At 42.8% G+C, this 18,513-nt stretch overlaps 1 protein-coding gene across 10 annotated transcripts in view; it reads left to right on the top strand.

The window, feature by feature from the left end:
- Positions 1 to 18,513, top strand: part of bltp1 (bridge-like lipid transfer protein family member 1) — a 567,108-nt gene that overhangs the window by 257,941 nt on the left and 290,654 nt on the right. For all 10 annotated transcript variants that reach the window (XM_086009761.1, XM_086009749.1, XM_086009753.1 and 7 more), the window contains 3 exons: positions 4,551 to 4,801; positions 8,056 to 8,317; positions 8,717 to 9,539. In XM_086009761.1, coding sequence (XP_085865887.1) covers positions 4,551 to 4,801; positions 8,056 to 8,317; positions 8,717 to 9,539 — 1,336 coding nt within the window. The remainder of the gene's footprint in view (positions 1 to 4,550; positions 4,802 to 8,055; positions 8,318 to 8,716; positions 9,540 to 18,513) is intronic.

Raw genomic sequence — 18,513 nt, 5'->3', positions numbered from 1 at the left:
AGAACATAAGAAATAGGAGCAGGAGTAGGCCATTTGGCCCTTTGTGCTGCCCCGCCATTCAATAAGATCATGGCTGATCTACCTCATCTCCACTTTCCTGCACTATCCCCATATCCCTGGATTCCCTTAATATTCAAAAATCTATCGATCTCTGTCTTGAATATACACAGCGACTGAGCCTCCACAGCCCTACAGCCCTCTGGGGTAGAGAATTCCAAAGATTCACCACCCTCTGAGTGAGGAAATTTCTCCTCATCTCAGTCCTAAATGGCTGACCTCTTATTCTGAGACTGTGACCCCTGGTTCTAGACTCCCCAGCCAGGGGAAACATCCTCCCTGCATCTACCCTGTCAAGCCCTGTAAGAATTTTGTATATTTCAATGAGATCACCTCATTCTTCTAAGCTTCAGAGAATATAGGCCTAGTCTACTTAATCTCTCCTCAGAGGACAATTCCCCATCCCAGGAACCAGTCTCATGAACCTTTGTTGCACTCCTACTACTATGGCAAGTATATCCTTCCTTAGGTAAGAAGACCAAAACTATACACAATATTCCAGGTGTGGTCCCACCAGGGCCCGGTATAATTGCAGTAAGACATCTTTACTCTTATAGTCAAATCCTCTTGTAATAAAGGCCAACCATTTGCTTTCCTAATTGCTTGCTTTACCTGCATGTTAACTTTCAGTGATTTCTGTACAAGGACACCAAGGTCCCTCTGAACACCAATATTTCCCAATCACGCACCATTTAAAAAATACTCTGCTTTTCTATTTTTCCTACCAAAGTGGATAACTTCACATTTCTCCATATTATATTCCATTTGCCATGTTCTTGCCCACGCACTTAGCTTGTCTTTATCCCCTTGAAGCCTCCTTGCATCCTCCTCACAACTTACATTCCCACGTAGCTTTGTATCATCAGCAAACTTGGATATATTACATTTGGTCCCCTCATCCAAATCATTGATGTAGATTAAATAGCTGAGGCCCAAGCACTGATCCTTGCGGTACCCCACTAGTTGCAGCCTGCCAACCCAAAAATGACCTTTTTATTCCTACTCTCTGTTTTCTCTCCGTTAACCAATCCTCAATCCATGCTAGTATATTACCCCATATCCCATGAGCCCTAATTTTGTTTAATAACCTCCTATGTGGCATCTTATCGAATGCCTTCTGAAAATCCAAATATACCACATCCACTGGTCCCCCCTTATCTATTCTGCTAGTTACAACCTAAAAAACCTCTAAACAGATTTGTCAAACACTATTTCCTTTTCATTAATCCATGTTGACTCTGTCCAGTGCTATTATTATTTTCTAAGTGCCCTGTCCTTAATAATAGGTTCTAGCATTTTCCCTACTACTGATGTCAGGCTAACTGGTCTGTAGTTCCCCGTTTTCTCTCTCCCTCCTTTCTTAAATAGTGGGGTTACATTTGCCACCTTCCAATCCGCGGGAACCGTTCTAGAATCAATAGAATTTTGGAAAATGACAACCAATGCATCCACTATCTCTATAGCTGCATCTTTCAAAACCCTAGTATGTAGGCCATCAGGTCCAGGGGATTTATCAGCTTTCAGTCCCATTAATTTCTCCAGTACTATTTTTTTACTAATACTAATTTCTTTCAGTTCCGTATTTTCACCAAAGCCTTGGTTCTCCACTATTTCCGGGAAGTTTTTTGCGTCTTCTTTCGTGAAGGCAGGCACAAAGTATTTGTTTAATTTCTCTGCCATTTCCTTATTACCCATTATAATTTCTCCAGTCTCAGCCTGTAAGGGACCCTCATTTACTTACGCTAATCCTTTCCTTTTACATAGCTATAGAAGCTTTTACAGTCTGTTTTTATGTCTCTCGCTAGTTTACTCTCATATTCTATTTTCCCTTTCTTTATCCATTTCTTGGTCCTCCTTTGCTGAATTCTAAAATCCTCCCAATCCTCAGGCTTACTGCTCTTTTTGGCAACATTATAAGCCTCTTCCTTTGATCTAATACTGTCTTTAACTACACTTGTTAGCTACGGTGGGACCACTTTTCCTGTGGGTTTTTTGTTCCTTAAAGGAATGTATATTTGTTGTAAATTATGCATTAATTCTTTAAATGCTAGCCATTGCTTGTCTACCATCATACCTTTTAATGTAGTTTCCCAATCTACCATAGCCAACTCATCCCTCATACCTACGTAATTTGCTTTATTTAAATTTAAGACCCTAGTTTCGGATTTAACGAAATCACTTTCAAACTCAATATAAAATTCTATCATATTATGGTCACTCTTCCCTAAAGGTCCCTAAATGCGACAGAGATTGAGAAACTGGGAGAATGGAATGGAGTCTTTGCAAGAACCTGGTTGGGAGGAAGTGCAGTCAAGGTAGCTGTGGGAATCGGTGGGCTTATAGAAACATGGGAACAGGAGTAGGCCATTCAGCCCCTCGAGCCTGCTCCGCCATTCAGTGATATCATGGCTGATCTGTGACCTAACCCCATATACCCGCCTTTGGCCCATATCCCTGAATACCTTTGGTTAACAGAAAGCTATCAATCTCCGATTTGAAATTAACAATTGATCTAGCATCAATTGCCGTTTGCAGAAGAGAGTTCCAAACTTCTACCACCCCTTGTGTAGAGTGTTTCCTAATTTCACTCCTGAAAGATCTAGCTCTGATTTTTAGACCAGGCCCCCAGTCCTAGAATCTCCAACCAGCGGAAATAGCGTCTCTCTATCTACCCTATTTGTTCCCTAACTTCGATCAGATCACCCCTTAACCTTCTAAATTCTGAGGAATACAACCCTAATTTGTGTAATTTCTCCTCGTAACTTAACCCTTGAAGTTATAGTAGATATTGGTCAACAGCCTATCCCCAAAAATAGAGATGGAGAAGTTGATGAAGGGAAGAGTCTGAGATGGACCGTGTGAAGATAAGGGAAGAGTGGAAATTGAAAGCAAAGTTGATGAAATTTTCCAGTTCGGGGTGAGATTCCGCCCTGGAATTCCTATGCATTGTCTAATTCTGATTATATAATACAACTGTGTACAACTTGCAAATCTAAATGAAACAGCCTATCCCTCTTGCAGTGTGATCTTGTTGCAGAAGCTCTTTGGTTTACAAAAAATGTGCTTCTTATACCCAGTATTTCACAAGGTTATGGGTGGCAAGAAAAAAACTTCAGTTGGCAGAGGACCAGTGCAAAATCTCCAACTGAGAATATGTAAAAAAAAAAATTTTAAAAATGAGGTAAAGAGTAGTTGAAAATCTTGGGTTTTGTTCAGTTAATTGATCTTAGTCACTGTGGATTTGAGATGGTGGAGAAAAATCAGCTAAGGTTCCTGTTGGTGAAAAATAAATTCACTCGAGTCTGTCTTAAAGTAAAAGTGAAAGTACACAGTTTATTAACAGAACGTTCTGGGAGAAGGTCATAGACCCCGCGGTCTAGTGACACCCTTCTCGTTCTCTCTTGGTTGGTACAGCTTTTTATTCTATTTTCATCCAATCACATTGTATTACAATAATCACCTGATCACATATGGCTTATTTATTCTTTTCAGTATTAGGAAAGGTTAGTTACATCTTACTATGCCTTTGGTCACAGGTCAAATTCCCATGACCCCTATATTCTGCTGTCTACAATTTTTAGCTAAAGCAGCACATTTCTTATCAAAGTTTCTCTACACACTGTCCTTTGTGCAAGACTAGCGAGAGTAGCATTTTTTCCAGTCTGTACTATCTTATCTTTGTTTTTCACATAAAAAAGTTGTTAGTATGAGACTTCTTATCGCCACCTGGTTTCTTTTGGCTCTCGTTCATTTTCACATGACCCCACTCCTTTGTTCTGATTTTAATTCTGCTGGCATCACTTAATTAGTGGTTACCTCGGCTGTCTGAATTCTGAGAGGGTTCATTTTAACCCCTTCAGTTCCTGTTGCTGATTGCTATCTGGTGAACTCTTCTGGAAATGTGTGTGTAGCCATATGAGGACAAGATCAAATGCCTCTCCTTTTGAATTGCGTTTCTGTGCTCACAGTCTAGGTTCATCTGAAGAATGGCCATGTTGGTGAGGTACTGAAGAGTGCCCATCAGCTGTGGAACCAGACTGCTTGAATGAGTCAAATTGAAGGAAAGAAAAAATGAAGTTAAACTGCCAGTGATATGACTCCTACCAATCTTGTGAGATGGTTGATGGAAGAGTTGTGTCAGGGATGTAAATATTATCTTACCTTTTTATCTTTGATATGATGCTGGTAGCGTAAAACTCAGGTTAGTGTAGAAGAAAACCAGAATGTGGTAAGAATCAAAATGAACACTCACATCCATAATGTAATGGTAGCAGTGAGTTTAAAGGTGCTCGTTTATCGCGTGTTTAGCACTTTGCTCCACCAATGGCCAAAACAGTCAAACGTGATCTTTTTCTCCCTGATTACCTTTCACTCAGCATATTTTGCAGGTGAAAGTTGCACTGTTGCTTCAAATTGAACATGTGATGATTTGACTGTAGATTACTATTATGGTTTCTTTATCTTAAACTGACGTTGTGGATTCTTTCATATAGGCTATGGTTTCTCTGGCCAGATGATGATGTCAAAAATAAACGAGGCAAGAACAAATGTGGGTGCCTTAGTGGTTGTAAGTTCTATGCAGGCATGGCCTCAGGACTGGACTTCTTCAAACTGGATGAAATGACCCCGTCCACCAGCTCTGCTTTCTCTACTATAAACACAGAATCAGAGATGTTCTATGGGCAGTCACTGCTGCGCCCAAATGAATGGATTATCACCAAGGACATTTCAAAGTCCGCAGATGGTAACTTTCTGCATATAATGTAAAATATTTTTTCATGATTTCCAGGAATATCCACCTAAAGTTAATGGGCCGGAACTTGCGATGGTAATAATGGCAAACTAACAACATTCGCCGTTATTACCCTTTTGAAACTGACTGCAACTTCAGGATGTAGCGCATGCGCATCTAACCACGGAAATTCTGAAGTTGTGGTCAGTCGTTCACTGCTTTGACACTGGCTGCACTGTGGACTGCCCCCCACAGCCATCAATTAGTGTAATCCGTGAAACTGATGAAAATGTGTTCTTTTCTGTGGTAATGTTGCTGTTAAATACCCCATTAAATGTTGAGCCTTGTTGAAATAGGTTCAGCTGGGGTTTTAACAGTTTATTGACTGGTAAACAAATGTTCTGGCCCTGAAAAATGAATTTTTAATTTTGTGGAGTGTCAAATTTCTCCATTATGATTAAAAAATTACAATTTTAAAAAACTTAAAAAATGTTTTTGAAGTTTGTACATGATATTTCAGATTCTACCGTATCCCCATGTGAGGGTCCCAATCTTTATTTCATTCTGTAATATTTTTTAAAAGTCCAGATAAAATGTAACACCCCTATTTAAGAAAGGAGGGAGACAGAAAGCAGGAAACTATAGACCAGTTAGCCTAACACTTGTCATTGGGAAAATGCTGGAGTCCTTCATTAAGGAAGCAGTAGCAGGGCATTTGGAAAATCATAATGCAGTCAAGCAGAGTCAGCATGTTTTTATGAAAGGGAAATCATGTTTAACAAACTTGCTGGAGTTCCTTGAGGAGGTAACGAGCAGGGTGGACAAAGGTGAACCAGTAGATGTGGTGTAATTGGATTTCCAGAAGGCATTCGATAAGGTGCCACATAAAAGGTTACTGCATAAGATAAGAGCTCACGGAGTAGGGGGTAATATATTAGCATGGATAGAGAATTGGCTAACTAACAGAAAGCAGAGAGTCGGGATCAATGGGTCATTTTCCGGTTGGCAAACGGTAACTAGTGGGGTGCCACAGGGATCGGTGCTGGGGCCTCAAATATTTACAATCTATATTAATGACTTGGATGAAAGGACTAAGTGTAATGTAGCTAAGTTTGCAGATGATACAAAGATGGGTGGGAAAGCAAGTTGTGCAGAGGACTCAAAGAATCTGCAAAGGGATATAGACAGGCTAAGTGAGTGGGCAAACATTTGGCAGATGGAGTATAATGTGGGAAAGTGCGAGGTTATACACTTTGGCAGGAAAAATAAAAAAGCAAATTATTATTTAAATAGAGAGAGATTACAAAATACTACAGTTCAGAGGGACCTGGGGGTCCTTGTGCATGAAACACAAACAGTTAGCATGCAGATACAGCAAGTAATCAAAAAGACAAATAGAATGTTGGCTTTTATTTCAAAGGAGTTGGAGTATAAAAGCAGGGAAGTCCTGCTACAACTGTACAGGGTATTGGTGAGACTACACCTTGAGTATTGCGTATAGTTTTGGTCTCCTTATTTAAGGAAGGATATACTTGTATTGGAGGCAGTTCAGAGACAATTCACTCGGTTAATTCCAGAGATGAGGGGTTTGACTTATGAGGAAAGGTTGAGCAGGCTGGGCCTATACTCATTGGAATTTAAAAGAATGAGAGGTGATCTTATTGAAACATATAAGATACTGAGGGGGCACGACAAAGTAGATGTAGAGAGGATGTTCCCCTCATGGGGAAATCCAGAACGCGGGGTCGCCCTTTTAGAACTGAGATGAGGAATTTCTTCTCTCAGATGGTCGTAAATCTGTGGAATTCTCTGACCCAGAGAGCTGTGGAGGCTGGGTCATTAAGTACATTTAAGGTGGAGATAGACAGATTTTTGCAAGATAAGGGAGTGAAGGGTTGTGGGGAGCGGGCAGGGAAGTGGCTTTGAGCCCAAGACCAGCCATGATCTTTTTGAATGGCGGATCAGGCTCGAGGGGCCAAGTGGCCTATTCCTGCTCCTATTTCTTATGTTCTTACGTTCTTAAAAGCAGCTTCTCATTTCCTGGTTTCCTGCCTGAGAATTCTGTAATATGATTGGCTAACTTAGATAGCTTGATGATGTCAAAGCAATATCGCATTACGGATTCTCTTGACAGACCGCTGAAATCAATTGAACGTTGAAAAAGGCACATTTTTTGCCACAGAGATCGCAAGATCTGTGGGCAGCTTTTTTCAGGGCCATCAGCAAAGGCCTCGGCTTTGCCGATGATCGAAATTATGGGCCTATGTCTTTCATAAGACATAAGACATAGGAGCAGGAGTAGGCCATTCGGCTCCTCGAGCCTGCTCCGCCATTCAATAAGATCATGGCTGATCTGATCTTGGCCTCAACTCCACTTCCCTGCCCGCTCCCCACAACCCTTGACTCCCTTACCTTTCAAAAATCTGTCTATCTCCACCTTAAATATATTCAGTGATGACTCAGCCTCCACAGCTCTCTGGGGAAGAGAATTCCAAAGATTCACGACCCTTTGAGAGAAGAAATTTCTCCTTATTTCCGATTTAAATGGTGCCCCTTTATTCGAAAATTATGCCCCCTAGTTCTAGATTCCCCCACGAGGGGAAACATCCTCTCAGCATCTACCCTATCAAGCCCCTTCAGAATCTTATATGTTTCAATAAGATCCCCTCTCATTCTTCTAAACTCCAATGAGTATAGGCCCAACCTGCTCAACCTTTCTTCATAAGACAACCCCTTCATCTCCGGAATCAACCTCGTGAACCTTCTCTGAACTGCCTCCAATGCAAGTATATCCTTCCTTGAATAAGGAGACCAAAACTGTACGTAGTACTCCAGGTGTGCTCTCACCAACGCCCTGTACAGTTGTAACAGGACTTCCTACTTTTGTACTCCATTCCCTTTGCAATAAAGGCCAATACTCCATTTGCCTTCCTAATTACTTGCTGTACCTGCATGCTAACTTTTTGTGATTCATGTACAAGGACTCCCAGATCCCTCTGTGCCTTAGCATTTTGTAATCTCTCCCCATTTAAATCTCTTCCAAGTTTCCTTACTTAGTTTGATGCATTAAAATAAGATAATCTTAATATAGTGTGTGCAGTATAATGCTTTATAATTGTTTGCACTTGTGCATTTTACAAGTCTTCATCGCTTCTTGTACAAAAGAGTTTTTTTTAGCATTGTGATTTTAAATTGAAATATCCGACAATGGGAAAGTAATAGAAGAAATTATTTGTGTTGACAATGCCTGTATTCTGGTTATTTAGGCAAGACAAATGGGACAAAAAGAAAAGAATGGGACTCCAGATCACTGGGAACTGATTCGGAAAGGAAGAACCAGTACCACAGTTTGCAGGTCCCTTTGCGATCTCACAGTTCAACATCCTCTTCTGAAGAAAACAGTAGCTCTACTGCTGCACTCCCTCTGTTGGCAAGTGAAAAAAACAGCCCTTCCTCTAATCCTGATGACAGCGTTATACAGATGCATAGTCCTGTTTTAAGCTCAAACACAGAAGAAACTAATGGAAAGTAAGTTGATTTTATTTATAAACTGTAGATCTATCTGTATTAAAGATCTGAATTATATATATTACAGTATATTGAATTTTCCAAGACTGAACAATTGTAATGTGTTATTCATTTGGTATTGTGCCATGAGTAATTGAATGCTGTTTAATACCTATGACTCCTGATATGGCAAGCTCCTGATGCCAACCTTGCCAGCGCATGGAGAGATTTTAGGCAGGGTCTAAACTCTCCTGTTCACAAGGGAGAATAAGAAAATTAAAAGCATTGGGGCTGTTGTGCACTTGTTTCTTGGTTACAGGCTGCTTGCCTATCTTTTTGGTTAGAGAATTGGTGAAAAAAGCAAGCACAAAAACCGGAAAGGCACTTTTGTTAAAAAAAAAATCTTTTTTTTTTTTTTAGTGGTCCAACAGATGTTTCAGGAAGGACCCCAGTTTCTCCTAATAATCAAGATCGATCTTTAGTCCGTTCGCCTTTGAAACGACAGGCCTCTGTCTCTTCCACGCGGCTTGGGAGTACGAAAAGTTTATCAGCAGCCATTTTTGGTGAGCGGCAGCCTGCAGCAATGGGTGTGCAATTCACCAGCGAAGTGTCCCGCAGTGATGAGAATGTTTTGGATTCTCCTCGTCAGAGGAGGAGCTTTGGATCCTTCCCCTTCACTCCGTCAGCAGATTCTAACACTTTCCATCAGTATCGATCAGTCGATTCCAGCATATCTGTGGTTGACAGTGAGGCATACTTTTCAGCAGCTGAGGACTTCGATCCAGTCAGTAGTGATGAAGGTCCAGGAACCTACCCAGGAAGGAAGAAGAGGCGTCGTACTCAAGCAGTTGACTATAGCAGGAGTACAATTTATCATAGTGTAGAGGGGCCATTAATTAGTTCTGTCAATGGAGATGTCCAAGAGCTGAAAAATTATCCTATAAAAGCTCATGCCTCTCAGGCCTCTTTTGTATCAGCTCTTGAAGGGGAAGAGGAGTCAACTGACCATATATACACTGTAGAAGGAGAAAAAGCTGTGGATAGCAGACCACTATCGAGTCAGCAGATTGTGATGTCTTGTTACCAAAATTACCTTACACAGCTGCAGGTGTCCAACTGGTCAGTAAAACAGCCAACAAACAAGAGAACATCAAAATCTTCACTGCATCGCCCTTTGGACCTTGATACACCAACCAGTGAAGAGAGCTCTTCATTTGATCAGCTTTCTGTTCCTATGTTTAAGGTCGGTAACTTTTTCTATATTAGTAATGAACATTCTCATTTGCTAAACTTCCACATACACATAGGAATTGCTGTTATCCATTGGGAAAATCACCTTTTGAGAAATCCACACCCAAGGTGGGATGCGCAAAAACAACTTGCATTTATATAGCGGCTTTAACATAGAAATTGTTCCAGGGTACTTCACAGAGACAAAAATGGATGCCGAGACAAAGCAGGAGACATGGGTTTTAAGAAGGGCCTTAAAGGAAGAGAGAGAGGCTGGGGGGTTAGGGAGGGAGTTAGAGTGTAGGACCTAGACAGCTGAAGGCTTTTAAATTTGAGGCCCCGTCTGCCCTCTCAGGTGGACGCAAAAGATCCCTTGGCACTATTTTGAAGACGAGCAGGGGAGTTCTCCCGGGTGTCCTGGCAAATATTTATCCCTCAACCAACACATAAAAGCAGATTATCTTGTCATTATCACATTGCTGTTTGTGGGATAGTGCTGTGACCAAATTGGCTGCTGTGTTTCCTACATTACAATAGTGACTAGACTTCAAAAAAACTTAATTGGCTGTAAAGCGCTTTGGGACGTCCTGAGGTTTTTTTTTTTTTTATTTGTTTCTGGGATGTGGGTGTCTCTGGGATGTGGGTGTCGCAGGCAAGGCCAATATTTATTACCCATCCCTAATTGCCCTTGAAAAGGTGGTGGTGAGCTGCCTTCTTGAACCGCTGCAGTCCGTGTGGTGAAGGTACTCCCACAGCACTATTAGGGAGGGAGTTCCAGGATTTTGACCCAGTGACGATAAAAGATCAGCGATATACTTCTAAGTCAGGATGGTGTGTGACTTGGAGGGGAACTTGGAGATGGTGGTGTTCCCATGCGCCTGTTGCCCTTGTCCTTCCAGGTGGAATAGGTCGCGGGTTTGGGAGATGCTGCCAAAGAAGCCTTGACAAGTTGCTGCAGTGCATCTTGTAGATGGTACACACTGCAGCCACAGTACGCCGGTGGTGGCGGGAGTGAATGTTTAAGGTGGTGGATGTGGTGCGAATCAAGCGGGCTGCTTTGTCCTGGATGGTGTCGAGCTTCTTGAGTGTTGTTGGAGCTACACTCATCCAGGCAAGTGGAGAGTATTCCATCGCACTCCTTACTTGTGCCTTGTAGATGGTGGAAAGGCTTTGGGGAGTTAGGAGGTGGACACTTGCCACAGAATGCCTAGCCTCTGACCTGCTCTTGTTTCCACAGCATTTATGTGGCTGGTCCAGTTAAGTTTCTGGTCAGTGGTGACCCCCAGGATGTTGATGGTGGGGGATTCGGCAATGGTAATACCGTTGAATGTCAAGGGGAGGAGGTTAGACTCTCGCTTGTTGGAGACAGTCATTGCCTGGCATTTGTGTGATGCGAATGTTACCTGCCACTTATCAGCCCAAGCCTGAACGTCGTCCAGGTCTTGTTGCATGCGGGCATGGACTGCTTCATTATCTGAGGAGTTGTGAATGGAACTGAACACTGTGCAGTCATCAGCGAACATCCCCATTTCTGACATTATGTTGGAGGGAAGGTCATTGATGAAGCAGCTGAAGATGGTTGGGCCTAGGACACTGCCCTGAGGAACTCCTGCAGCGATATCCTGGGGCTGTGATGATTGACCTTCAACCACCACAACCATCTTCCTTTGTGCTAGCTATGACTCCAGCCAGTGGAGCGTTCCCCCCCCCCCCCCCCCCCCCCCCCGCCGATTCCCATTGATTTCAGTTTTACTAGGGCTCCTTGATGCCGCACTCGGTCAAATGCTGCCTTGATGTCAAGAGCAGTCACTTTCACCTCACCTCTGGAATTCGGCTCCTTTGTCCATGTTTGGACCAAGGCTGCAATGAGGTTGAGAGCCGAGTGGTCTTGGCAGAACCCAAACTTGGCGTCCGTGAGCAGGTTATGGTGAGTAAGTGCCGCTTGATAGCACTGTCGACGACATCTTCCATCACTTTGCTGATGATTGAGTAGACTGATGGGGTGGTAATTGGCCAGGTTGGATTTGTCCTGCTTTTTGTGGACAGGACATGCCTGGGCAGTTTTCCGCATTGTCGGGTAGATGCCAGTGTTGTAGCTGTACTGGAACAGCTTGGCTAGAGGCGCGGCTAGTTCTGGAGCACAAGTCTTCAGCACGATAGCCGGGATATTGTCGGGGCCCATAGCCTTTGCTGTATCCAGTGCGTTCAGCCATTTCTTGATATCACGTGGAGTGAATTGAATTGGCTGAAGACTGGCTTCTGTGATGGTGGGGACCTCAGGAGGAGGCCGATATGGATCGACCACTCGGCATTTCTGGCTGAAGATAGTTGCAAACGCTTCAGCCTTGTCTTTTGCACTCGCGTGCTGGGCTGCAGCTTTATTGAGGGTGGGGATATTCATGGAGCCTCCTCCTCCCGTTAGTTGTTTAATGGTCCACCACTATTCACGACTGGATGTGGCAGGACAGCAGAGCTTTGATCTGATTCGTTGATTGTGGGATCACTTAGCCCTGTCTATAGCATGCTGCTTACGCTTTTTAGCATGCATATACAGGAAACTTTGGTTTATCCGGAGGTTAACTGTCCAGAATGCTCGATCCACCGGCAAAATTCAGGAGTCGGTTCAGTAAGTTCTTTTTCTTTTTGTTGCTTTTTTTTCACCAGTCAGGCTCTGCAACGTCTAGCTGAAGCTGTTGCTAAGCTACAGAGACACTTGCAAGGTATGGCCGACTGTTTAGAAGCTGTAAGCAACAGGGTTTGTTGCCAGTATGTTTCAATGTTAGCGCTGGTTTGTCCGGCAGTTTTGATGGGACGGCAACAGCTCGGTCCCGTCGGTGCCGGATATCACAAAGTTTCCTGTAGTCCTGTGTTGCAGCTTCCCCAGGTTGGCACCTCATTTTTAGGTATGCCTGGTGCTGCCCCTGGCATGCTCTTCTACACTTCATATTGAAAGGTGTGATATAAATGCAAGTCTTTCTTTTTGGGAGACTTGGGAGTCGGTGTAGGCCAGCAAGAATATGGACGATGAAGCCAATTGCTGTTTATTGGAGAACTATCAGATATAGTCTTCCTCATTCTTTTTTCTTTACACAGAGTAGTGAAATTCTGGAGCTCGCTGCCACATGGAATGGTTGAAGCAGATAAAATTGATGCGTACATGAGGGAGAAAGGAGTAGAGAGATACAGGGGCGGGGTGGGAGGATTCAATTAGTGTGGGCGAAGGCTTGTGTGGAGTATGAACACCAGCATAGACCAGCTGGGCCAAATTACCTGTTTCTGTGCTGTAGATTCTATGGCCGGAGTTTTCTGGAGGAAGGCAGGTTGGGGACTTGAGATTGAGAGGCTGGCTGGCTGCGGGCAAATAGGTCTGCGGTCGCACGGAGGGAGGGAGGGTTTGCGTGAGGGCTGGGCAGGGCCGTTAAATGGATCGGGGGTGGCGGGGGCGGGGGAAGAGAGAAGACTGAGGATCAGGACCAGGGAGTCAATCGGGGGGAAGAGAAGACTGGGGATCAGGGCCAGGGAGTTAATCGGGGGGAAGAGAAGACTGGGGATCAGGGCCAGGCAATCAATCGGGGGAGGGGTGGGGAGAACCTTGGCCTGGGGTCGGGAGAAGTCGGCCAGCGATCGGGGGTTGGGCTGTGCCGTTAAAAGGATTGGGGGCGGCGCGGTGAGAGAGGATCGGGGCCATCCACTGGGGGATCAAGGCCTGCCTCAATATCATCGTTGGGGAGGTGGGGGGGGGGTGGTGGTGGAGGGGTGGGGGGAGAGGTATGGGGAAGTGATCGTAGGCCTCGTGGGGGGCACTCCAATCTCACGGGGTGGATTAGGCAGGAATCCAGGAGGTCGGTCTAAAGGCACTTACCTCTTGGATCCAGCAGTCCCCGTCTTGCTTTAACTGCCGTGTTTCACAAATTGTGTGAAACCCATCCATGTGCAGTTAAAAACAAGATGGAGGTTAAAAGAGGCTTCCAGCCTCATTCTAATATTTAAATTGATGTACCACTCACTGGGAGCAGGTTGGTCGCCTGCACGCCCCCCTCCGTTAAAACTGGAAGTGGGTGGGATCAGGTCAGGAATCCCAGTTTTCGTTTCCATTGGAACTTCCCCAAACCCACTCGTGTTTTTTTTAGGTTAAAATTCCCTCCTGTGTAATTTTATATGATGCTGTAAGGACTGGAATATATGTAACACTGTTAGGACTGGAATATATGTGGTACAGTATTGTTAAAAGCAAAATATATGTAATACTGTTTGGACTAGAACGAAAGATGTTTACAGCACAGAAGGAAGCCATTTGGCCCATCATGTCTGTGTGGCTCTTGGTTGCATCAATCCAAAACTAAATGTGTTATGATGGAAGGTCATCGACCTGAAACATTAACTCTCTTTCTATCTCCACATGCTGCTTAGCTTGCTGAATTTCCAGCATCTTCTGTTTTTATTCCAAAGCTAATCCCACTGTCATCTCTTCATAGCTCTATCTTGCTTCTCTTCAAATATTTATCCAATTTTCCTGTAAAAGATGCAATGGTCTCTGTCTCAACCACGATGGTGGCAAACCTGCTGTGTGAACAACTTCTCCTAGCCCCTCTCCAGACTTTTCCAGTGACAATTTTAAGTTGATGGCCCCATGATTCCCCAAAGTTGATGGCAGCCTTTTTTTAATATGCTAGCCTTTTTTTAATATTCTCTTGCATCTAATCTTCTCACGTCCCCACTATACCGTCTGTATTCTTCATTATTTGCTTCAGTATTGTTAACCTTAATTTTATCATATGCCTCTCTTTTAAGATTCATTTTAATCTCTCTATCAGTGAAACTCCATTCTTTGATCATTCCCTTTATACCTTATCGGAATATATTTATTTTCTGCTCTATCCATTTCATATTTGAATAGTTCTCACTGTTGACCAGTCGACCTGTTTGCTCATTTTTTCTGCCTAATTAATTTGGGCCAGATCCCTTTTTCTTCTCAGATGAACTTTGCTTTTTTCCAGTCCAACAGCCTTATCTTTGACTTTTCTGACCTTACATTTCAACATAACTATGTTGTGGTCACTATTTCCTGTTGTCAATTATTTGCCCCATTTCATTTCTCAGAAATAAATCAAGCAAGGATTATTTTCTTGCTGGACTAGAAACATGCTGATTCAAGAAACAGTCTTGGATGCATTCTAAAAAGTTTTCTCCTGTTTGACCACATGCATTACCTTTACTCCAGTCTATCTTGGGATAGTTAAAATCACGTAATATTATTGCTCTGTTCTTGCATATCTCAGTGCAGTGTCTAATGATCGCCACCTCTTGCTCATCCCCTGTAATGCATGCTGAGAATTGTACCCCATTTCCATTCCTATTTCTAAATTCTATCCATATGGATTCTACCTTAATGCATTCCCCCTAGGTCATCCTTACAATCTAGCAATTTGATAGAATCCTTTGCTAACGCTGCCACCCCTGCCTCTCTTTTTCACTACAATGCCACAGCAATGTGAACCCTTCCCTCCTGCACTAACCCTACAGCCTCACGTTGATCCTCCTAGTCTTCCTCTCCTTAACCTGTTCAGCACGTGACAGGGCCTAATCTGGAAATTGCTGCCCTGGAGTTCTTACTTTTCTAACTCCTGAAACTCCTTCTGAGATACCTCAAATATACGTCAAACAAACTGTCATTTGTTCCAACATGGACCACAGCTTTTCGCTGCTGTATTTTCCCTCTGAGAATTTTTTCCATGCTGGCGCAAGGGAGGTAACGTAACATTTGGGATACCCAGTTATGACTGCAGAAAAAAGTTTTATTTTTATAAGAATATAAAACCTTCCACTACAACCACACTCTTGTAGTCGATCTGCCTCTCATATTAAGACCAGAGTATAATGTGGGAAAATGTGAGGTTATCCACTTTGGTACAAAAAATAAAAAAGCAAATTATTATTTAAATGGAGGGAGACTACAAAATGCTGCGGCACAGAGGGATCTGGGCGTCCTTGTACATGAAACACAAAAGGTTAGCATGCAGGTACGGCAAGTAATTAGGAAGGCAAATGGAATATTGGCCTTTATTGCAAGGGGTATGGAGTATAAAGGTAGGGGAGTATAAAAGTAGGGAAGTCTTAATACAACTGTACAGGGCATTAGTGAGACCACACTTGGAGTACTGCGTACAGTTTTGGTCCTTATTTAAGGAGGGATATACTTGCATTGGAGGCAGTTCAGAGAAGGATCACTAGGTTAATTCCTGAGATGAAGGGGTTGTCTTATGAAGAAAGGTTGGGCCTATACTCGTTGAAGTTTAGAAGAATGAGAGATGATCTTATTGAAACATATAAGATTCTGAGGGGGCTTGACAGGGTAGATGCAGAGAGGATGTTTCCCCTTGTGGGGGAATCTAGAACTAGGGGGCATAGTTTCAGAATAAGGGGTCGCCCTTTAAAACGGAGATGAGGAGGAATTTCTTCTCTTAGAGGGTCGTGAATCTTCGGAATTCTCTACCCCAGAGAGCTGTGGAGGCTGGGTCATTGAATATATTTAAGGTGGAGATAGACAGATTTTTGAACGATAAGGGAGTCAAGGGTTATGGGGAGCGGGCAGGAAAATGGAGTTGAGGCCAAGATTAGATCAGCCATGATATTCTTGAATGGCGGAGCAGGCTCGAGGGGCCTACTCCTGCTCCTGTTCCTTATATTCTTATTATCCTGTTGGATACTCCATTGCTTCATGTTGCTCAGGACAGCCTGATACTGCTACGTCGTACTTGTCCAACACTGAGTCAATTGGACGATTTCAATAACTTGAGTTCGCTGAAACTGCATGTCCTGCCTTCTTCTGTTGCCTCTGCATATGGTCTACAATATCCATGTGTCTTAAACTCTCTAGGACTGCCTCTTGGGTGATCACATTCTGGACAGTATGATCCAGAAGCCTCGTATCCTCTCTGATGTTGTTAAGTGTCGTGAATTACTCCTCGAGCAGAGGTCCGCTGCTGCAGGGACTCCATTTTCCTACATTTAGTGCAAACGTGCTGACTCTGAATACATTGACGATCCATGATGACCCACGTATCACATGCAACACATCATGAAGGTACCCTGTGCTGCCATGCATCTGTCTAAGTTAAAAATGTCAGTAGCGTACTCCCACTCGCACCAACATTTCCTAAGAATCAAACTCTGCTTACTCACTTTAGGCACATTAATTAAAAAAAGAAAACCTCTTGTCCAACTGCACCTCAAAGCTGAATTCCCTTTGAGGCTAAATTCCTGGTAAAGCTAAACTCAACAATCGTCTGGCATTTCACACATCACTGGCCACTTGCTGCTTGAGCAATAGAATATACATGGTGCTGTAAAGACCAGAGTATATGATGCCATTGAGAACAAAATATACGTCATGCTGTTAGTGCTAGAACATATGTAATGCTGTACTCTTGATGTTTAAACCTGACCAAGGTTCATCTGTGTGGTTCTTCTGTTAAAAATTAATTTTCCAGAAGAGATTTACTGTATTTTTATATCTAACTGCACTTCTTCTGCTGCAGGCTGTGTTGCTATGCTTTGTTATAGAGTAGTTTGTTATAGAGCAGTTTGTTTGTTTGGAGTGCTAAAAAAAACATTGGGTGAGAATTTGCTGGTTCAATAACGGCGAGTTAAAAGTGCATGGAGTCATTATTATGTAAAACAAAATCCAGCAATTTGTAGCGAGGAAGAGATACGCTTTCAAGAAAAATATATTCCACTGAGGAAAAAGGGGCGTAAAAGAAGATAGCCATCCGTGGCTAAGTAATAAAGGATAGTATCCGACTGAAAACAAGGGCATATAAAGTAGCCAAATCTAGTGGGAGGATAGAAGATTGGGAAGCATTTAAAAGCCAGCAAAGAATAACTAAAAGATTAATTAAGAAAGGGAAGATAGATTATGAAAGTAAACTAGCAAAAAATATAAAAACAGATGGCAAGAGTTTCAACAGTTATATAAAAAGAAATAGGGTGGCTAAAGTGAATGTTGGTCTCTTCGAGGACGAGACCAGGAAATTAGTAGTGGGGAACATGGAGATGGCAAATACGCTGAACAAATATTTTGTATCAGTCTTTACAGTAGAGGACACTAAAAAATATCCCAACACTGGACAAACAGGGGGCTATGGGGGGGAGGAGCTAAACAAGATTAAAATCACTAAGGAGATGGTACTCAGTAAGATAATGGGACTTAAGGCGGATAAATCCCCATGACCTGATGGCTTACATCCTAGGGTCTTGAAAGAAGTAGAAGTAGGGATTGCGGATGCATTGGTGGTAATTTTCCAAAACTCCCTGGATTCAGGAAAGTTCCCAGCAAATTGGAAAACTGCTAATGTAATGCCCTTATTTAAAAAGGGAGGTAGACAAAAGGCTGGAAACTATAGACCAGTTAGCCTAACATCTGTGGTTGGTAAAATGTTGGAGTCCATTATTAAGGAAGCAGCAACAGGACATTTGGATAAGCATAATTTAATCGGACAGAGTCAGCATGGTTTTATGAAGGGGAAGTCATGTTTGACAAATTTGCTCGAATTCTTTGAGGATGTAACAAACAGGGTGGATTTTCAATTTCAATTTCAATTTTTATTGGTCACATAACTAAATACAAGAAGTGTAATCTAGTCAGTGAAATGCTTTTTTCTTGACGAGCCGAGAGCACCAAGCAGCAAGAACACTTAGCTGCCTGGTACGCACGGAGCTCGCAAGGACGGCAGCCATCTTCATCAGCGCCATCACAAAAAAACACATACTGACATATACACGCATACAATCTTTAAATATAAATAATGCAGACATAAAATAAATAAAAGACATAAAAAAGACACCACATAAAATGAACAAGCAATAATGTAAAAAAAGTAATTTCTACAGTAATTACATTGATATTTCTACCCAGGCTTCTAGAATAATCTCTGGTTACAGGGTGGCCGCACTGGGAGAGCATCGTAAGGAACTCACAACTTATAATT

This window comes from Somniosus microcephalus, chromosome 2 (assembly GCF_052327205.1).
Source record: "Somniosus microcephalus isolate GS21.2 chromosome 2, FLI_Smic_1.0, whole genome shotgun sequence".
Taxonomy (NCBI): domain Eukaryota; kingdom Metazoa; phylum Chordata; class Chondrichthyes; order Squaliformes; family Somniosidae; genus Somniosus; species Somniosus microcephalus.
This window is presented reverse-complemented; position numbering and strand designations above follow the sequence as displayed.